The sequence below is a fragment of the Halichoerus grypus genome, chromosome 6 (genome assembly GCF_964656455.1).
Source record: "Halichoerus grypus chromosome 6, mHalGry1.hap1.1, whole genome shotgun sequence".
In the NCBI taxonomy this organism is placed as follows: domain Eukaryota; kingdom Metazoa; phylum Chordata; class Mammalia; order Carnivora; family Phocidae; genus Halichoerus; species Halichoerus grypus.
This window is the reverse complement of record NC_135717.1, coordinates 37,833,716-37,855,841: the sequence shown is the minus strand read 5'-3', so window position 1 is coordinate 37,855,841 and position 22,126 is coordinate 37,833,716. Positions and strand designations below refer to the sequence as shown.

Sequence of the window (22,126 nt, the reverse complement as noted above, 5' to 3'; positions counted from 1 at the left end):
GGACCTATAAAAACTGATACCTGGCTTCCATGCTGATGTCACTGGTTTGGAGTGGACCTGGGCATTGGAGTGATTCTAATGTGCAGCAGAGCTGGACAGCCCAACGAGGGCTGTCACTATTCCTCGGCTGAAGTTGGTGTCACTGTTAAAATTTATTTGCAATCCTTGTTCTAGCCAATGCCAACTAAGAAGAATGCTTCATCTACTCTGTTTACTGAGCTGTTTAATAAGAGTATGGCTGCTAAAACCCCTATAGAGCTCCTGTAGTCCTTTTAAATCACCTCATGTCTAGGTTGTCCCCCATACCAGTGAATCAGAATGTCTGGGGGTGAAAGGCAGGCATCCAGCCTTTTTTTTTCCCCCTAAGATTTATTTATTTGAGAGAGAGAGAGATGCGCAAGCAGGAGGGGCAGAGGGAGAGGGAGAGAGAATATCAAGCAGACTCCGTGCTGAGTGTAGAGCCCAATGTGAGGCTTGATTTCACAACCCTGCGATCATGACCTGAGCTAAAACCAAGAGTTGGTCGCTTAACCAACTGCACGCCCGAGGCACCCTCCAGGCGTCAAGCTTTTAAGGATCTCCAAGTGATTCTAATGTCCGGCAGAGTTTGGGACCCACTGGTTTAAGAAGAAATGGAGTATTGTTTAATTCTTACCTGTAAGGATTTATGGCATTTGAAGCATACATGCTCACCTCTAGTGTTTTTAAATTAAATGCATTTAATTCGTTTTATTGCAGTCAGGTATGTCGGCCATGACCTCTCTCTCACTGCCTGGCCTGTGTTCTGGCATCACTGCTGTAGTGTAATGGTATTTTTCCTCTGGCTTTTCATTTCTGCCCCAGGAGCAGACTGGAAGCAGGGGACTGGGGTGCCAGCTCACCATCATTGATATATTAACCTAGCGATCGCCACCTGGTAAAGGGCAGTTGACAGAACAAAACTGCCACTCCTATCTAATAGCTAATTTAGATAACTAACAAGGGAGCTCCAGGATTTCTGTGTTTTCTCTTTATAGTGCAGTTTGTGCCCGTGTCTACACACCTGTCTAGCAGACCTGGAGACAGACCTATCAAGAGCTGGTTACTTGATAATTGCCACAGAGTGGCTTCATTGTGAGACTTCAACCAGGATTCCACTGGGGACTCTTGGCACCATCCTGTAATGAATTGAAAGAATCAGTGGCCGAAGTGTTGCCATGGGAGCCAACTACTCAAATTCTGTATACAGCTGTGATCTGAGGAAGATCCTCTATCCAGTATTGGTTTTTCATACACTCAACAAACATTTCTTGAGGACTAGCTCCAACCACAGACAGGCAAAGCACTGTGCTCTGTGTAGGTCATGATCCCTGCCCTCCATAGTTTTCTACCAGTGCTGAAATAAAGGAAGCCCAAGACAGTTTGGGAAAGTGCTGCAGGAACCTCATAACTGCATTGGTGTTGAAATCCCATGTCTCAGAAGTTCCTAGCACTGGTGTGATAGGCACAAATGCCTCCCTTGATTGGTTAATGGTTAATACTAGGGGCAGGGCCAAGGTGACTCCTCTCATTGGTTACAGTTGGCAGTGAAAGGCAACTTAGAGGAAATTAATCATAGGAAAGATGATAGGGGCTGGGAGGGGGTTCAGACAGCAGGTTGAGCTGCACTTGGTTTGGGGTTCACCTGAACGAATGTAGGTAAAGAAGCAAATTTGGGAGAAAAGATGACGGGGGTAAGCTCAGTTTTGCCCCTTATGTTGTGAGAATGTGGGGCCTGTAGCTGGGGAAGGCCCAGGGTACCGGAGGGAGGCCAGGTTGGTGGTAGGATTACCAACTGAGGCCTGGCTGGCTCAGTTGGTGGAGCATATGACTCTTGATCATGGGTTGTGAGTTCAGGCCCCACGTTGGGTGTAGAGAGTACTTAAAGAAAAAAAAGAAAGAAAGACGTTTGGAAGAGGGGCTGGAAGAAGTGGTTTTGCATCAGAGATCCACCCTGTAATGGAACTTTCGAGAACTAGTCTATAAGCCTTATCCAGATTTGGGGATTGGTTTTGAGAATATCTTTTCTGAAAGTACATGTAATTTCATTTCATTGTTTCTCATAGGAACTGAGAACAGAAGCAATTGCCAGACCTCTGGAAATAAATGAGACTGAAAAAGTGATGAGAATTGCAATAAAAGATATTTTGGTAAGATTTATTTGCTTTTATTTAATGTTTTTGTGCCTGGGACTTGAAAATACTGATTTATTCCCTGCCTTCTTAAGACAGAACAACCCTAGGCCTAGTGACAGAGAAGGTATATGAACATGGGGAAATGGAAGATGCAGAAGACATTCTAGGATACCTAGGTTACTTACTTCTATTTTTTTCCCTTTGTTATAAATATGAACTACTCCCTAAAAATTTGTCAGTTTTAATAATTTAATAATTTGCTTAAATTCTTCAATAATTTTCATAAGTAATGCTCTATTTAATGGACTCTTCACACTTTAACAACTTCCTCACTGCTGGGCATTTAAGTGATTTTCAGAGGGTTTTTTTGTTTTTTGGGTTTTTTTGGTGCTGAAACCTGGGCACAGAGATTTCTCTCTCTCTGTCAAGATTTATTTCAGAGAGAGCATATGAGCTGGGGGAGGGACAGAGGGAGAGGGACAGGGAGAGAGAATCTCAGGCAGACTCCTTGCTGAGAGCAGACCCTGATGCCGAGCTCGACCTGAGCTGAAACCAAGAGTCGGACACTTTAACCAACTGCGACACCCAGGTGCCCCTGGGCACAGAGATTTCTAACTAGTGCTGTGATGAACAGAATGCCATCCTTTATTGCTTACCCACAATCAATTATTTGCTCATCTCATCTGACACATTCATTTGGAGGGCAGTAGCGAGGGAGACTCCAGACTCACACTGCTTGCGTTTGAATCCCACTGTGTGATCTTAGGCAAGTTACTTAACCTCCCTGTGCCTCACTTTCCTCAACTGTAAAATGGGGAGAATGGCAGTGTCTGCCCCAGAGGGTCCTTATGTACATTCATTATGCCAGTGCATGTTGTACATAGTCTCTGGCACATGGTAGGTATTCAGTCGTTATCAGGGATTCATTTTATTCAGTAGACACAGACAGGAGAGCCTTATGTAAAGTAGGAGTAGCATAAAACAAGGATTTGCTGAGAGTTGTAAATTCTAAGATGGATAGGTTTTTATAATATCCTTGTCATAAAACAGTACTACTCCCTGGGCGACCCAGCACCAGGGTTCAGCCTCAGCAGGTGAGGAGGGCAGGGCAGCTGAGATGGGAGGTCTGTTACATACAGGCAGACTGATCACGTAGGTAAATATGTTAAAGATAACGGAAGCGAAGTTTCTCACTGTTGGAAAAGAGAGTTGCAGATATGAAAAAGAAACTTAGAATGAACCCTGAAATTGGAGGTGATGGTTAAATGCATGGTTTTCATTGGATAGAGAGGTAGGTAGCTAGCTAGCTAGCTCTAGGAATACTTTTGCTATGCATGCATGTTTTCATACATGAGTGTATGTCATATATTTATGTACATGCGCATGCACACCCACATACACATTCATACATTTCCTGGCTCTGAGCACACCTAGCACCCAGATCTTGGCTTCTAAATGGCATTCTCCACTAAAAGGAACCAGGACTCTTGGGGAGAAGTGTCTGAGTCCAGAGCTGGGACAGGAAAGTACAAGATCCTCTTGGGCTGGAGAGCAAGGAAATGCCCAGAGAATGAAAGGGGTCTGTCAAAATCCCTTGCAAAACAGATGCCAGCCTGAGTGGGCTTCCCCTGGTCAAACCAGGGACAATTACGCTTCAAAATAAATAAATTAGTGTAATGGGTTATAGACCATTGAATGAAATGGGAGACCATGAGTTCTTACTGAAATAAAAGTGAACATACTGAAAGCTGATGAAGAGAAGGTATTTCACATAGTTTCAAAGTAGCTCCACCCAAAAGTACTTAGTAATTACAAAGGAGAAAAGAGTGACTTCACATGAGAATCCTGGCAGACGACCGCTTAATCAGGTGATTAATTATTGAATGCCAGGGTGAACTCCGCCTGATGTTACAGACTCCACAGGGACAAGTGGGGAAATCTGAGCGGGTCTGAGGAGCAGATTGTTGATAGTGCATCTGTGTTTATTTCATGTTTCAGTGATTGTGTCATGGTTGTGAAGGAGAAAGTCCTTATTCATAGGAAATATACACAAATATTTAGAGGTGATGGGACCTCAGATCAGCAACCCACTCTGACCTAAGTTAGGAAAAAAATGCTTTATGTTCTAATCCAGCTGTTTGTAAGTTTGTGATTGTTTTTCAATTTAAAACTCTTTTATCTGCTGATGCTCTTGTGCTTGTCAGTGTTCTGGCTGGATCAAGTTAACATGGCATGAATGTGCCTTTAGCACTAAGTATATATGGAATAGTGAAATGAGGGCACCATTCATTTCTTGGTGACTCCCTGTATGTATCTATGTATGTATGTATTATTTATTTATTATTTCCCCTTTTTTAAAAAGATTATTTTTGCGAGAGGGGGAGAGTGCGTGTGCAGAGGAAGGGGCAGAGGGAGAAGCAGACTCCCCTTTGAGCAGGGAGCCCAACGAGGGACTTGATCCCAGGACCTTGACATCGTGACCTGAGCCGAAGGCAGATGCTTAATCGACTGAGCCACCCAGGAGCCCTATTATTTCCTTTTCTTTTTTTTTTTTTTGAAGTATAGCTGACACACAATGTTACATTAGTTTCAGGTGTACAACATAGTTGGTGAACACCTTTTAATATATCTGTTGTTGCAAAATATCTATGATATTTGATAATTCTAAAAACCAAAGCAACAGTATGGATACTTAAAAGGGGTTATGATATATAGGCCATTTGTTTCAGAAAGCTAGGGAAAATTGTGTTTATCACACTGATAATTGTTTTTTAACTTTTTTTTTTTTTTAAAGATTATCTATTAGAGCGTGTGGGCTCGTGCATGCATTGGGGAGAGGCAGAGCGAGAGAGACTCTCAAGCAGACTCCCTGCTGAGCACAGAGCCCAACTCGGGGCTTGATCCCACGACCCCAAGATCATGACCTGAGCGAAAACCAAGAGTCAGACGCTTAACCGACTGAGCCACCCAGGCGCCCCACTGGTATTTCATATTTGAGGAGCACATACCTTTAACAAATTGCTTTTATTTTTGAAGTCAGATAAATTCACTAGGTTTAATCTGACTTGTTCAGAGAAATAGTTGCCATCAACGTGAGTTGTTTGTTCAGAAACTCACCTTGTCTTCCTGTGAGAGTAAACTCATGTCTCATGTGGGGTTTTTAAAGCACTTGTAGCAAATGGATAGTGATAAGATTATTTTCATGATAACATCTTGGAAATGATTAGTGTACTTAGTTGAAAAAAACTCAACCATAAATAAACAATGAAAGTGTTGCTTCCAAATATACACTGTCTTTGACTGTCACAGAGAGTGTCTGGGCTCCTTCGATGATTTTTTTGTGGACCCCATAGCGTCTCAGAGACCTGTAGGTAAACCATCACTGAGCCTTCGTGGGGCATGACACCTTGTGCCAAAGTACTCGTGGGGAGAACCTATGTCAGGCATCAGGAACTAAGGAGAGTTAGGACGTCAGAACTCGGAAGGCAGTCACACACTCAGCTGGCTCCGTTCCAGACATTGTTCCTAAAAAAAAAAAAGGCAGATCACCACTGAGCCACCGGCCCGACCTGGCCAGCTTTCCAGACAAGACAAGTGTGAAGACCGTGCGTTTATTCTGATTATCCCTTGTCAGATGAACTTGCTCTTGTGTGGGTTTTGTCCATGATCTTTCTTCCCCTTCACTTTCTTTCTCTGCCCCTGCTGCACAGGCTCCCTCCAAAAGCTGGGTCCACTAACGGAGCCGTTTGCTCGCTGACTTCACGGAATGGTTTCTCTGCTTTAGTCCGTAGTTGTACTTGCCAATGGGAGGGAAGAGAACCTTCTCTCTCAGTCCCAGCAGGCAGTGGAAGAGGGCTGGGACCACCTAATACTTCTTTTTGTCCCCTCCTAAATAAAGCCATACGTATGGGTGCGTATATTCTGTGAGGCAGATATTTGTAACTAGGGGAGTGAGCTGAATGATACGAATAAAGGCAGACTGACAATCGAGAGTGGTATGGAAGCAGTGTGAGCAAGTGAGCTGCACAAGAGGTCTGGGCCGGCTCCCCTCTGCTCAGGACACTGTTCTTTCCATCTTCATTAGTTTTCCTGGGCACAAACACCCTCTTCTCGTGGAAAAAGGATGATCATTTTTTCTGGGCCTATGTGACCTCCCATCTGGAAATAGTTGGCTAACTGAGTGATGGCTTGGGGGAGGGTTTGCTCTGTGTGTCTACTTTTGCTTTTATGTAGCATGATGTCGCTGTGCCTGAGGAGCTGTGGAATTCCTCTCTTCCAAGAGTCAGGTGGGAGTTCCTTACTGGCACATTGTCTCATTCATTTCCTGTTCAATGCAGGCGCAGGTGCAGAAGACTAAAGATCTGCTCAATAACGTGGCCTCTGACGAAGCTAATTTAGAAGCCAAAATCGAGAAGAGGAAATTAGAACTGGAACGAAATCGGAAGCGGCTCCAGACTCTGCAGAGTGTCAGGTAGATCCGAACACCTGAAGAGTGGGTAGAAAGTTGTCTTCAGAAGTTCAAGCAGGGTGAGGACATGTGGTCAGTGGTAGTAGCCTCTCAGGTGTAAGGCCATCTGGACTGAAAGTGCGCGGGCCACGCGCATTCTAAGAAATGCTCTGCCAAACTCATTGTCTTTACTGCTTTCAGTATGCTTGGGAAACTGCTCAATTCTCGAACCTCCCTTCAGGCTTTTATAGCTTCTTGGAATGCAGGGCAGAGTAAGTGAATCCAGATGGTGAAAGTTATGCAAGGCTCGAGGTGGAAACAGAAGCATACTCCCATTTCTTGGTTTGAGTAGATTTTAGATCTTTATAATTTTTCACCAGTAATTCATCTTTCTTTTGACTTTCCCTCTCTGAAAGTACCTTTTTCCAGGGAATATGAATGGATAATGGTGGTGCACAATACCTTCCAGGTCTTCAGAGCCTTTCAAGTGGGTTCCTCACGTTTTCTTGGAACCGTTCTCTCTCTCGTTGTACACCCTCCTTCTCTTGCTCCGTCTCTGTCATTTTTTCTCCTGCACCACTACTCATCCTTTTCATTCTCCCTTTATTTTTCTCTCTCCACTCCATCTGTGTAGCTGCTGCATCTGTCTAAATGTCGTACTTTTTGGAGATACTGGTGACTGGGCCACACCCTGGCTACTGTCCTGACATCTGTGGGAAGGAGGCCCTGGGGACATGAGTAACCCAGGGAGCACCAGCCACAGGCAGGCCCACGACCCTTCCACCTTTGGAATATGGGCCACCTGATAAATGTGTCTCATTAAACAATTCTGCCTCTTGGGCATAAATTCATTTTTGTTAAGCTTCATGGCCTTTCAATAGAAAAATTTCTGTGTTTTGCTCTAGTCCCAAAGATTTTTTTATTATTTCTGAGTGTATCTGTTTATATTTTTAAAAGAAGAGTGTTTTCCCTTTAAGATCAAAAATAAGAGAAAAGAATAGATTCAGCAAACCAGTTGAAACAGGTTTTTGTGTTATGGTTTTGGTTTTAGATTTTATATTGTTAAAAACTTAGATTTAGGGGCACATGGGTGGCTCAGTCAGTTAAGCATTGGACTCTTGGTTTCAGCTCAGGTCATGATCTCAGAGTCATGAGATAGAGCCAGCCCCACATCAGGCTCCCCACTCAGCAGGAGTCTGCTTAAGGATTCTCTCTCCCCCTCTCCTTCTGCCCCTCCCTGTGCGCACTCTCTCAAAAAATAATAATAAAGTCTTTTAAAAAAATTTAGCTTTAATTTGTAGCAACCTATGTTTCCCTTTTTTGGGGACTGAATACATTTTGGAGCATTCAGACAGCAGAATATTATGCTCAACTAAGATAATGCATATATTTAACTTCTTGATTTTGTGAGGTGTATATGATGCATGATTACTTTTTAAGTCTTTATTAAAATCCAGGGCATGTTGAGTAAGAAAAAAAGACTGCAAAACTTCATTGAAGGTAATATACTTAATGATGCTTAAAAATACGTTCCTATATGTGTCCATGCATAGAAAGTCTGGAAGGATGCTTATCAAATATTAAGTGCTTATATCTGGTGATAGGATTATGAGTAATTTTTTTTTAAAGATTATTTATTTGAGAGAGAGAGAGCGAGAGAGCACGAGAGAGGGGAGGATCAGAGGGAGAAGCAGGCTCCCCACTGAGTGGGGAGCCTGACACGGGACTCGATCCCAGGACCCCGGGATCATGACCTGAGCCGAAGCAGTTGCTTAACCAACTGAGCCACCCAGGTGCCCTGGATTATGAATAATTTTTACCTTAGTCTTCATTCTTTGGGGATTATTTCAGATTTACAAAGAGCTTTTGATTTTTTTTTTTTTTTTTTTTAGATTTTATTTATTTGAGAGAGAGAGAGTATGTGCACAAGCAGGGGGAACGGCAGGCAGAGGGAGAGGGAGAAGCAGGCTTCCCCCTGAGCAGGGAGCCCGACATGGGGCTCGATCCCAGGACTGTGGGATCATGACCCAAGTGGAAGGCACCCAGGTGCCCCTAAGAGCTTTTGATTAAAAAAAAATAAGTATGTTCCTTTCAAGGGGAGGGAGGAGAAAAGGCAAATTAACTTTAAGCAGCTACAAGTTGAAGAACTGTCTCCAGCTAAAGGCTTTCCACAGCAAACCATGATGGGACCTGGAACTCAGAGTACTAGTTCAAACTTCTGTATGTTGATTAATCTTTCACTTTTTATTTCATTCGGTTGTTTCAGGCCAGCCTTTATGGATGAATATGAGAAGATCGAGGAGGAGTTGCAAAAGCAGTATGACATTTATCTAGAGAAATTTCGAAATCTGGCTTATCTGGAACAGCAGCTTGAGGACCATCATAGGATGGAGCAAGAGAGGTTTGAGGTAAGTACTTAGCCCACATCTCTGTACAGACCATTCCTTCTGCTGGGTTAGTTTGTACTTGTTGACGTGTCAGTTTGTAAATATCATTGTAGAAAAAAAAAATCTGTGAATGTTTTTTCTCCCTGATCAAGTCTGAGGATTGCTCATGGAATTCTTTTGTTTTGCTGTCAGTGTAGCCTGGCCTCCAGGGTTGTCAGCTCTCTGGTGGGTTTGGTCGGTTCGGACTGCGGACAGGACCGACACGTGACCTGTGTTGTTGCACAAGACTCAGAAGGGCCGGTGCTTGCTTCAATGCTGTGCTATCACTGGCTTGAAATTCTTCATAATTTTTAAGTGCATTTTAATTTGCACTGAGTCCCAAGAGTAGGTAACTGGTCTTGGGTAAAGATCTAAAAATTTGCTTGGTCAGTTTAGTGAAAGATTTTCAGGGACCCTTGTTAATTGAATCATCCAAACCAGTTTTTTGTTTTTGTTTTTAAGATTTTTATTTATTTATTTGGCAGAGAGAAAGACAGCAAGAGGGGGAACACAAGCAGGGGGAGTGGGAGAGGGAGAAGCAGGCTTCCCGGCTGAGCAGGGAGCCGGATGTGGGGCTCGATCCCAGGACCCTGGGATCATGACCTGAGCCGAAGGCAGACGCCCAACGACTGAGCCACCCAGGCGCCCCCATCCAAACCAGTTTATCAGAGACTGCTTTTTATTTTATTTTTTTAAAGATTTATTTATTTATTTATTTGACACAGGGAGAGAGAGCGAGAGAGGGAACTCAAGCAGGGGGAGTGGGAGAAGGAGAAGCAGGCTTCCCACGGTGCAGGGAGCCCGATGCGAGGCTCAATCCCAGGACCCTGGCATCATGACCTGAGCCGAAGGCAGACGCTTAACGACTGAGCCACCCAGGCGCCCCTATTATCACTTTTTGAATTGCCCTAATCCCTTGGGGATATTTCTGCTTAACCCAGGAATGGTCGCTTGGAATCTGTGTTCACGATGAAATTGGTCTACAGTCTCCCTTTCTCACACTGTCCTCGACAGCTTTTGGTATAAAGGTTATGGTAGCCTTCCTACAAACCTGGGTGTTTGAATGAGGTGAAGCTGTTCTGGGGTACAGGAGGCCTGGCTGGGGGTGACTGCCGCACTCCTGTGGACGAGTTTCTCTCAACAAGGAGCCCATTGCCACCATTGCTCTAGGTTAGGGGCAGGCTGCGGAGCAACAGGGTCCAGGACAGGCACGTTTTGAGGGCAGCGAAAAGAGCCTGGAGTTCAGGACATTTTAAAAGTTGGGTATCTGGGAAAGAACAGAAAAGGGCCAGTGAAGGTAAAATGAGCATTTCGTGCTATCATGTGGGGCGGCCGCTACGAGCACAGAGTGTGCCGGAGAACGTGCCTCGGGATGCGCGTTCTTCCATCCTTCAGCAGCTACTTGGCTCCTTTCTCCTGTGCTCTCCTCTCTTCTCTATGCTTATAGCACCTGGCCCCTAGGGCTATCTCATGCATGAAACAGTGCTCTCTTTTTAATGTTTAGAACAACAGCAAAATTTTAAAAGTCAGTCTCCTCTCCCATTCTCTCTTTTGATGGTAATCAGGGCCACATTTTGTAACCCAGCTGAAGCATTAGCTTTTGTCCCCCTAGGAGTTAGATTAGTATTTCTTTCTTTCTCTTTTCATCCTGATCAGTCTCACCATTTAGCATCTTTTGGGGCTGGAATTGTGCAGAGCTTTAGTCTTTAGGAGCAGGAGGCCCGTAGTTGATGGATTTGTTCCTGTGTTGACATCCCATAGCGGCACACGTGATCGCATGTGATGGCCTGTCACCGCGTTGTTCCGTTCTCTGCAGGGCTCGGAGGGCCATCTGCACCGCTTCTGGCTGCCTTCCTTTGTCTGGGCTGCTCCTGCTGGTGGAGAGCGGGGGCCCTGGGGTCCGGCCCTGCTCCTTGCTCAGGCGGTGTTCGTTCTCTTCCTGCCGTTTAGATCTTCGCTGGTTCTGCAGTACAGACTTAGCCCTACTTACCCAAATTCTAAAGAATAAAACAGTCCAAAAAAGGGTCCTCTCTTCTGAGTCTTGTGTTTGCTGTCCCATAGGAAGCTGAAAACACTCTGCGCCTGATGCAGAACAAGCTGAAGGAGGAAGAGAAGCGCCTGCTCCGGAGTGGAAGTAAGGCGACGCTCACAGATGGGGCTGTTTCCTCTGGGCGGGCGGCAGTAGCCTTGAAAAATCTTTGTGTCTATTTTATTTATTTTCAAAAGGCAGTTTTCTCGCAAGTTTTCTATCAGGTACCGTTTTAATTTATGCAAGAGCTTAAGAGGCTGGTTCAAATTACATAACATTTAAAGCACTTTGGTTTTCTTGTCAACTAAAATACCGTTTTCCTGTTTAAATGATACTGTTAGTTTGAATTGCGTATAATATGTAACTATGAAAGAAAACTGGGTCTTGGAGGTCTATAGGGTTCCTTACATTAGGGCAGACTGATAGAAAGCAAGTGTCGTAATGCTGTGCATGTGAATGGGTCCCCCTACCTACCTACCCGTCAGAGGTCCCCCAGTAATCCAAGATGGTTCAGTGAGGCTGTCGTCTGTGGGGAAATGGGGGTTACCTATATATAGGAGCTCAATGCTGGGGAGGACTGTTCTCCGTCGCTGGTTAGCGAGCTTCTCCTCGAACTTCACTGAGGTGTCAGGTCAGGCTCGGGAGCCGTAGCAGCGCACGGTCTTCATGATGTATTCTTCGTGCTGTGTGTCTCAGGGTGCCTCCTTCTCTTGCTTATTGCTCTCTTTTTTTATGATGAAATATTTTATTCTCTTGTGCTTGAGGATACTTTACCTGGAGCTTGGCTTGTGCGTGAGCTCTCTCTCTGTCTCCTTTTGTACTTGTTCTATGCCTCTCTCTCCTAAATCTCAGGAAACTCTGGAAGGAGAATAGGGACTGCTGGAAAATCCTTTAGGGGCAAGTTTAGGGAATTCCAAGGGCCTCTCTAGCCAAAGCAGCCCCTCACCTTTATGGTTCCAGGTCAGCCAGGAGAGCCTGAAGCAGCCCTAAGTGATAAGTCTGCATGGAGTTTATCCCCTCCTGAGAGGCCCGGCACAGGTAAGAGCCCTGATTGGTTAGCTGTACCCTGCTCCGTTCCCGGGCCAGCATGTAAGACCTTTCTCACTGATCTTGATTTAGTCTTCTGAACTCACACTTTAATTTTGTTATCCATAGGTTTGGGATCTCTTGAAGGGCAAACATTCATAGGAGCATCTCTGATTTACTTTTTTTGGAAAAATAATTTCCAATTTAAACCAACTGAATAAAGATAGCACTTAATTAGCTTGGGGTGGGCAAAGAAGTTAGGAAAATATGAAGGACCATTCTCAGTTCTGTTCACCCTAAAGTTCTTAAGGTGTTCTGTCTTTCTTTGCTATATATGTGGGAACATTGACCAGAGAATTGGGATTGGGGGGAGATATAAAAAGGAAGACTTTCTGAAAGACTTCTCTGAACAGAAAAGCCTAATAGGACATGGACATGAATTAGGGGCAAGAATGAGCAAAATTCAGGAGGTGGAAGAGATCATCGTGTTTAGACCACTCTGCAGGCAGCTGATTAAGTGCAACAAAGCATTGTTGAATATCTCTTCTGGGTGCAAAGGATTCTTTAGCGGACAAAAGACAGGGACCTTTGCTTTAACCAGTCTACTTGCCAGTGAGGAGACAAACATCAAGCAAGCTGTAAGCAGAAGGTGAAAAATGCCCTGGTTGGGGGAGGGGGGGTGGCGGCGGAGGGGAAGTAGAGCAGAGAAGGGGATGGGGAGGATGGGATGGAATTGCATTTTATTTTATTATTTTTTTTTTTTTAAAGATTTTATTTATTTATTTGAGAGAGAGAGTGAGAGAGAGAGCACAAGAGGGGGGAGCGGGAGAGGGAGAAGCAGACTCCCTGCTGAGCAGGGAGCCCGATGCGGGACTCGATCCCGGGACTCCAGGATCATGACCTGAGCTGAAGGCAGTCGCTTAACCAACTGAGCCGCCCAGGCGCCCTGGAATTGCATTTTAAATAGGGGGTCAGCGTAGGCCTCATTAGGAGATGCTATTTAAGCAAAGCCTAAGTAACTGGATCTGGGGAGAAAGGAGGTACCAGATGAGGAGAGTCCTGGGAGTCTGTAAGAGAGGATGGGAACCAGAGCCCAGTGAGGCGATGAGTTTTGCTAAATGTGTGAATACAGGACTTGAACTCAGGCAGGACAGACAAGCTGGAAGAAGGATCATGTGCCAGAGGCCTCCCATCTGATGCTCCTGTCTCCTCTGTTGAGCAGGAGGTGAAGTCACCAAATTGGCTTTGTGGGTTTGGAGGAAGGGACTTGAAGAAGAGAGAGAAAGTCTGAGTGCTTAGAGACAGGAGAATGCCCTAGGGGCCCCAGAGATTAAAAAGGCCAAGTATTTTGTTCAGATGCTCTGTAATAGAAGTAAGGGCAGCCTTCATCTTCCCACCATCCTTTTAAACCTCACTGCTGGTGGTAAATTCATAAAATGACCCAGAAATTTCTAGAAAGCACTTTAGTAACCTTGCTGTGGTTTTTATGGTGTAGTGAAGAGCAGATGTTCCTGCATTTACACTTATTTTACTGCATGCCTACTGCATGTCAGGCGTCGTGCCCGTACTCGGGACACAGTGATGGATGAGGTACTCAGGAAGCTCACAGTCTAGAACTGTGCCACCCAGTACCTAGCCACAAGCCATGTGTGACTCTTGAGCACTTCAGGTGTGGCTGGTCCAAATTGAGGTTTGGTGTTTGTGGAAAATATACACCAGGTCTTGAAGACTTAGTATGATAGAAAAGTAAAATTACTCATTAATTAATATTTTACATTGTTCACTTATTGAAATGATATTTTAGATATATTGGGTTAAGTAAAACATTGCTAAAATTAATTTACCTGTTCCTTTTTACTTTAACAGTTACTAGACAATTTTTTTAAAAAGATTTTGTTTATTTATTTGAGAGAGAATGAGAGAGAGAGACAGAGAGCATGAGAGGGGGGAGGGTCAGAGGGAGAAGCAGACTCCCTGCCGAGCAGGGAGCCCGATGCGGGACTCGATGCCGGGACTCCAGGATCATGACCTGAGCCGAAGGCAGTCGCCCAACCAACTGAGCCCCCCAGGCGCCCGTTACTAGACAATTTTAAATTACATCTGCCACAGGCATTACATTTCTGTTGGACTGTGTTGATCTCAAAGGAGACACAAAGAAACTGTTTAAGTGGGTATGAAGTATCTCTCTTTGTGGTTTTGATATGAGTTCCTCTGATAGCTAATGAAATGGAACATCTTCTCTTTACTCATTGGCCATTCATGTAGATCTTCTTTGGAGAGATGTCTATTCATGTCCTTTGGACATTTTCAAATTGGGTTATTTTTTTATTAGTGAATTGCAAGAGTTCTTATATGTATTCTGGATACTAGATCCTTATGTGATTTGTGATTTGCAAATATTTTCTCTCATTCTCTGGACTATCTTTTCACTTTCTTGGTGATGGCTTTTGCTGCACAAAGTTTTAATGAAGTCTACACTATCAGTTGTCCTTTTGTTACTTGTGTTTTTAGTGTCATATCTAAGAAACCACTGCCTAATTTAAGGTCACCAGGATTTATCCCTAGGTTTTCTTCCAGGACTTTTATAGTTACAATTCTTATTTAGATTTCTGATCCATTTTGAGTTAATTTTTGCATGTGGAGTGAGGTAGGGGTCCAACCTTATTGTTGGGCATGTAGCTATCCAGTTGTTCCAGCACCATTTTTTGGAAAGACTATTCTTTCTTCTTTGAATTTTATGGGCACTCTTGTCTGCCATACTTTATTTTATTTTATTTTATTTTTTAAGACTTTATTTATTGGAGAGAGAGAGTGAGAGCATACAAGCAGGGGCAGCGGCAGGCAGAGGGAGAAGCAGGCTCCCCTGCTGAGCAGGAATTCCGATGTGGGGCTTGATCCCAGGACCCTGGGATCATGACATGAGCTGAAGGCAGACACTTAACCAACTGAGCCACCCAGGTGCCCCTGCCATACTTAATTTTAATGCATCACTGATAACTCGGTGATTTCAGTGTCAGCATGCATTAATTTAGTGTATTGGCTGGAGTTTGTCAGAAGAAATCATGTTGAGCCTGAGAAACGTGTTGATATTTTAAAATTTGTAATACTTGATTTATATTGCATGAGGTAATGATATAATATCATAATATTCCTGGATGAAATAGAAAGTGAGCAAAGTTGAATAGTAATTTCAATTTATAGTCATGAATTTGTATTAATATTTCACCATATTCTCTGTATAGGCTTTTGTAAGGTGGTAGTTTTCAGATAGGTTGTGTTGAGGCCCGGGCAGGGTGCTCTTCCTCACACTTGCCCTGGCTCCAAGGTTAGCCCTTCCATGCTGGAGAGCACAGCTCTTCCCTCCATGGTGAAGAAAGCAGAGCACTTTCCCTTGGTGCCCAGCTAGATGCAGCTGCCATTTCATTACCCCCTATCACAGGGGCTAAGCGAAGCCTTTTCATAGATGCACAATTACTATCCTTCCAAACTGACTTCTGACTCGGTGATCAGAACAGCAACTGCAAACTCCTCCAGTTCCATCCTTCCAAAACCAGTGTCACTCCCTGGTTGCAGGGAATCAGGCTGGTCAGTGAAAGCTTTTTCTCTCCACTGTGGAAACTCTCCTTCTATAGATTCACTGTAGGAAATGTCCAACCTGACTCCAGGAGAGTATTTAAGAAATTAATGTATAAGGCTGTTGCACTGAGAACAATCTCTGTTTATATTTGTTTATGATGAATTCTCTCCCGGAAGCAGTATCCTGAGTACCAGCTCTTGTTGCCACTCATTAGGTTGCCATCTTTCTCAGGCCAGCCGTGCTCGGCCATTCCTGGCCTGGTCTCCGTCTTCCCTGCAGGCTTGTTTGGCGCAGTCACTCACCTTTTCAGGGGGCTCCGCTTCCTCATCTTTGTTATCCACAAAGAGCTCAAGTTGGGGTAACATCACCTAATACTGAACAGAGAATGGTTTCCCCCCCCAACTAACCAAGAACTTTCAGCTACCTTGACAGCTGGCTATTCAACTTTTAGTTTCAGCTGCCAGAGTGTTTCTAATTGATATATTCTGATCCACTTTTGTCTTGCTTTGGAAGATTGTTTAAAAAAACAAACCAGTATATCATTGTCTACAGTAACTCCTAAGTATCTACAGGCGAATCTGAGTCTCTTAAAATCTAATGCACTAAAAGAAAGGCTGAGAAGTGTAGATGGTTTTGCACAAGAGCCTTGTGGATAGAAGCTGTTTTAGCGGTAATGATGGAGCTGCCCTTTTGTTTTGCGTACTTGTGTTCTCCCAGGTAATGATGACTCGGACATTGACATCCAGGAAGATGACGAATCTGACAGTGAATTGGAGGAGAGGCAGCTGTCCAAGCCGCGGACGGCCATGGAGGTGCTCATGCAAGGTACCGCGGCTGCTTTCGCTTGCCCTCCCTGCTGTGCCCTGTCACAGAACACTGGCCTCCTGTGTATCAGGATTCAGCTCTTAAACTGCTCAGTGGTCACCTTTGCTGCTAATACTCTTACCTGTGGTCCCAAGAATAGCTGATTCTTCTTTGTGGCCTGGGATTTCTCACAGAGGCCACGGGAATACACAGCTTCTGCCACGGAGCTGTGTTCTACCCGCTTTGGGTCCACACTGCTGTCAGTGCAGTAGCATCCCCTATAATCAGAGAACTAATGCACAGAGAAAGGACTCAGACAACCATCTCTGCCATTTAAAAAATCTTTTAGTTTCTACTTTTTCACTGCTAAAGACTCAAGCAAAAAAAATCTGTGGAGCAAATGTGGGTGTTCCCCGAGGGTCTTCTTCATGCCCCACTTTCCACCTTAGAGGGGTCCTGGTCAGTGGCTTGGGGATGTGTCCTTCCAAATTGCCTTTCCACACACATACCGTGAAATACACAAAGATCAGCTGAGACTTTTTTTTTTAAGATTTTATGTATTCATTTGAGACAGAGAGAAAAAGAGAGCATGAGCAGGGGGTAGGGGCAGAAGGAGAGGGAGAAACAGACTCCCCGCTGAGCAAGCCTGATGTGGGGCTTGATCCCAGGACCCCAGGGTCATGACCTGAGCCAAAAGCAGACTCTTAACCATCTGAGCCACCCATGTACCCCCCTAAGACATTTTTTAACTTAAATGGGACCAGACTCTGTGTATATTTCTGCAACTTGCTTTTTAAAAAAAATTATTATTAAATATATTAGAACAACTCCTCCCATGTCAGTAAACTAGAAATCTGCTTCGTTCTTTTTGACAGCTGCGTAGTATTCCATAGCATGACCGTACCCATGATTTACTTGGGCATTCCCATATTAAAAGATATTTTAAAAAAATATATATTTAAGTTATTTTCGTCTTTTCCTTGTATATACATCTTTCTGCTTATCTGCAGTGTTCATACCATTAGATGTGGGATTCTTAGGTCAAAGTTTATATAAATCTCTGTTTTGATAGATACTACTAAATTGCTCTATATTTGCCTTTAAAACATCTGTCTACCATCTGTTAATATTTGGAGCAGTTTGCATTTTTATATACATGGTACATTTCAGAGGCAAATTATCTTCACTTTATATTAAATTTTGCTGCTAACTGCTCTTTTTTTTTTTTTTTTTTAAGGTTTTAAAATTTATTTTAGAGAGCAAGCGAGCACGGGATGGGGGACAGGGAGAGGGAGAGAGAATCTGAAGCAGACCCCACACTGGGTGTGAAACCCAACGCGGGGCTCGATCCCACGACCCCGAGATCATGACCTGAGCTGAAATCAAGAGACACTCAACCAACTGAGCCACCCAGGCGCCCCTTTCCTTTTACTTTTTAACAGGTTCATGATATAAATAGAGGTTAGAGGTTATGACTCCCATTCTATAGATGGGAGCTGAGGCTCTGAAAAGGTATGTGATTGGCTCAGGAGAACCTAATAAAGGCACTGGTGCTCCTAAATTCTGCTGACCGCTCAGCCACCAGAAGTAAAATTTAAGAACTATAAATAAGGGCTTTAGACAACATAAGGTTTGCATTTGCATTTTATCTGACCAAGGGAAGTCTATAATTAGCTCTTGGTGGTCACCCCAGGCCTGTCCTGAGTGAGCTCCTCTGTGAGCTCCCCTCTCTGCTTTTGCCCCTTGCGCAGCATGGAACTGGGTCCTGGGTGCTCCTTTCTCAGCCTTCGGGTGTGAGGGCAACTGTCTGCCTCCCGCCAAGGAAGGACGGCTCCTGGGTGTTTGCAGAAGTCACAGCCAGGCAACTGTGACTTCCAGAGGAGAGTGGAGAATCACTGAGATAATGTGGGTGTTTTGAAAGATGAACTAATGGTGAGCCTCAAAAGTTTTCCTCTTTGGAGCTCAGACATAGATTCAAATACAGGTAACATTGGTCCATGCAGGGAGACTGCATTTCTTTTTTCAGCAGATAGTAGAGCTGTTCTACCACACAGATAGAGCAGTATCCGGTGATTTTTTTTTTTTATTATGTTAGTCACCATACAGTACATCATTAGTTTTTGATGTAGTGATCCATGATTCTTTGTTTGCAGATAATAACCAGTGCTCCATGCAATATGTGCCCTCCTTAATACCCATCACCGGCTAGCCCATCCCCCCCACCCCCCTCCCCTCTAAAACCCTCAGTTTGTTTCCCAGAGTCCATAGTCTCTCATGGGTTGTATCCCCTTCTGATTTCCCCCCCTTCATTTTTCCCTTCCTTCTCCTAATGTTCTCCGTGCTATTCCTTATGTTCCACAAGTAAGTGAAACCACATGATAATTGACTTTCTCTGCTTGACTTATTTCACTTAGCATAATCTCCTCCAGTTCCATCCATGTTGATGCAGAAGTTGGGTATTCGTCCTTTTTGATGGCTGAGTAATATTCCATTGTATATATGGACCACTTCTTCATCCATTCGTCTGTTGAAGGGCATGTCGGCTCTTTTTACAGTTTGGCTATTGTGGACATTGCTGCTATGAACATTGGGGTGTATGTGGCCCTTCTTTTCACTACATCTGTATCTTTGGGGTAAATAGCAGTGTGGAAGTTCCTCAAAAAGTAAAAATAGAACTACCCTGGGATTCAGTGATTTTTTTTTTTTTTTAACTTGTACAGGATGCATATTTAGTTTTCTGGTTTCTGAGTAGTGATTATATTTTATTACCCTTTTCCTTTTTTTCGAAGTGGAAATGTAGAAAATCCATTACTGTTTGTTGGCGGTTTTGATTATTTGGATGCGACTTAAGTAAATGTCTTAGTTGATTCTTGTTTTTCCCAATTTTCTAAAGGAAACAAGTCTTGAATGCCATTCCTTGCTTTTTCTTTCTTTTTTTTTTAACAAGGTTTTCTTAATTTTTTCATGCTTTGGTTCTCCTCAGGAAGACCCAGCAAACGCATCGTGGGCACAATGCAGGGCGGAGACTCTGATGACGACGTGAGTCCCGACCAGCTCCCTTTAGCAGCTCTGTTCTTCCCGGTCTCAGGCTGGCCTCGTAGACTAGCTGAGCTGACAAGCTGAGTGCGAGGGGCTGCCTCTCAGCCTGGCCCGCTGCTGGGTGTGCTCCAGAGTTCAGCCTCCCAAGGAGCTGGACTCTTCTCTGCTTGTTGATGGCTCTTTTCTTTTCTTTTCAAATGAATGTGCTTGCCCTCCCCCCCCTTTTTTTTTCCTTCTCACTGTTCTTTCCATTCTCACTTTCTAAAGATGGAAGCAGCACCAGCTCTCTTAGGTAAATGCAAGAATTCCAGCTCCAAGAAGCAGGTTGGTTTTCTTTTTCATCTCGTGTGTGTGTGTGTGTGTGTGTGTGTGTGTGTGTGTGTGTTAGCTGGCTTAGGGCCCCCAGAGAGCCTTCCCCAGCAGTGATGCCTCTTGCTGGGCAAGAGCCACGCACAGCAGGCTTACAGTGAACGGTGCAGTTGCCTAAAGGTCCCTGGCAGGAGAGGAGGGTTGAGTGCTGAGCCAAGGTTATCAGGACATTGAAGTATAACTTGGAAAAGAAGGGAACCTGCTGAGAAGGGAACCTGGGAACCCCAGGCCAAGACCAGCCCTCTCTTCAGTTCCATGCTGGGGAAGAAACAGGAAAGGGAGGCTCTCTTGAGACAGCTCTCAGAGAGGCTGGGCAGGAGGCTGCGACATCAGGCTGCTGGTGCCTTGAGTGTCCTTGAGGTAATACTGACTGGGAAACTCACTGGAATGGGCCCTGCTGCCAGGGCTGCCCCGTCCATCACCCTGGGTCTGCTTTCTTTGTGGCAGTCCCTGGCAAGCTGTGCCCACAGACCCCAGACCTCCTCATCAGGTCATCTGCCACGTGTGTCTGGAGCATGGCCCTAGTGGCTACAGAGGGGCAGAGCGTGAGCCTGACATTCTTGTACAAAAGATCCCTTTATTTAGTGCCAACAGTGGATTTTGTGACCAAAATCCACCGAGGGAAAGGTCACTCAGGTTTGCTGGCCAAGATGCACAGAGAAGATTGAGCCTTGAAATCACAGAAGGTAGTCTTAGAGAAGCAGAGAAACCACCTCAAACATTTTTTAATAGTCAGGGGTGGGTGGTTAGGTAGCTTCTGCCCATCCATCTTACCCATTCGAGGCAGGAGTAAGAAGTCTGGAGTGAGTCCTGGGGATGCCTGGACAGCACCATCTGGTCCCTCGTCTTCTGATCTGCTTGGTCATGCGCATAGCTTTCTCAGAACGAATGCCCAGGCTGCAGCTGACATCTCCCCTGTGCCTCGTGCCGCTTGTTTGCTCCCAGGAGGCTACCTGCACGCATTCCGCAGGCACACGGGCTTGTCCCCTGTGTGCTCACTCTGCCACTTGACAGATATTTACCGAGTGCCTGTTATGTGCAGGTGTTGTTACAGATTATGGGCAATACACCCCTGCCCTTAGGGAGCTTACGTTCTAGTGGTAATCAACTGGATACATCGGGTCATAATGGCAAGAAGAAAAAGCAGTTCGGGGAACAGAGTGACAGAGTTGAAGGAGGAGATTGATGTCTTTTGATCAGTTAAGGCGTGTCTCTCTGGTAAGGTGACACTGGGCAGAGGCCTGAATGCAAGGAGGACTGTGGTGCAGGGAAGGGCATCCAAAGCCCAGGAAATGGGGTTCCTGCATTGGAGGACCAGAGATGGTGGCGTGACTGGGATGGAGTGGGCTGGGGGCAGGAGCAGTAAGAGGCAGTAGGGGCCGTGCAGAGCTTTGCAGGACGTGATGAGGACCCGGAGTTTTCTCTGAGTGCAGTGGGCACGGAAATCGTGAGCCCAGTAGTGCCAAGAGGTAACCGGCATTGAGAGACACCCATCAGGAGGCATTTGCACTAGTCCAGAGGTGCTGGCGGCTCAGCCTGAGGTAGTGGCAGCAGAGGTGTTAAGAAGTGGTCAGATTCTGGATGTTTCCAAGGTCAGAACCGTGAGGTTTTGTTAATTGGACATGGGGTGTGAGAGAGAGAAATGAAGGAGGCCTCGCTTGTGTCATAATGGGCTAATAGTATACATAGAGTTTGCATTTCCCCGAGATAGGGCAGGCCTGAGGAGGGGCTTGGAGAGCAGAGCAGGAGTTTGGTTTTGGACGTTCTACCCATGCATTGCCTGCCAGCCATCCACATGCTGCGGTTGAGTAGCCAGTTGGAGTTCAAGTCTAGAGCTCAAGGGTCAGGTCTGGGCTGGAGTTGAATTTGGGAGCCCTCATAATTAGGTGGTCTTCAAGCCACAAGGATACATGTGATGGTGTGGGGGAGAGAGTAGCAAGAGAAGAGGAGGCCCAAGACTCTAAACTGAGCCAGTTGCAGAGTCATGGAGATGGAGGGTGTGGGGGTATGAGAGACAGCGAAGATGTGGAGTGAGGTGGGGCGAGTGCCCAGAGAGAAGGGTGCCCTGCAGCAGAGTGGTTTTCGAGGAAGGAGCCGTCCTGTGCCCAATGCAGCCTAGAGGTCACAAGACACCTGAGACTCACTCACTGGATTTGAATCCGCTGAATGTTTCAGTAGATGGGCAGGTGAAAGCCTGCTGAGTGTTTTGAGGAGGCAGTGAGAAGGGAACCAGCAAGGTGGTGGGTTCAAAACTCC

General features: G+C 45.1%; 1 protein-coding gene across 6 annotated transcripts in view; it reads left to right on the top strand.

Moving 5' to 3' along the window:
• The window catches only part of CLUAP1 (clusterin associated protein 1), a 43,510-nt gene that overhangs the window by 19,626 nt on the left and 1,758 nt on the right, over positions 1 to 22,126 (top strand). For 3 of the 6 annotated variants that reach the window (XM_078074921.1, XM_078074920.1, XM_078074919.1), the window contains exons 6-13: positions 2,085 to 2,168; positions 6,491 to 6,624; positions 8,867 to 9,008; positions 11,088 to 11,160; positions 12,016 to 12,093; positions 16,376 to 16,483; positions 19,446 to 19,501; positions 19,769 to 19,825. In XM_078074921.1, coding sequence (XP_077931047.1) covers positions 2,085 to 2,168; positions 6,491 to 6,624; positions 8,867 to 9,008; positions 11,088 to 11,160; positions 12,016 to 12,093; positions 16,376 to 16,483; positions 19,446 to 19,501; positions 19,769 to 19,825 — 732 coding nt within the window. The remainder of the gene's footprint in view (positions 1 to 2,084; positions 2,169 to 6,490; positions 6,625 to 8,866; positions 9,009 to 11,087; positions 11,161 to 12,015; positions 12,094 to 16,375; positions 16,484 to 19,445; positions 19,502 to 19,768; positions 19,826 to 22,126) is intronic. The other 3 variants (XM_078074922.1, XM_036090477.2, XM_036090483.2) reach the window with 3 other exon arrangements.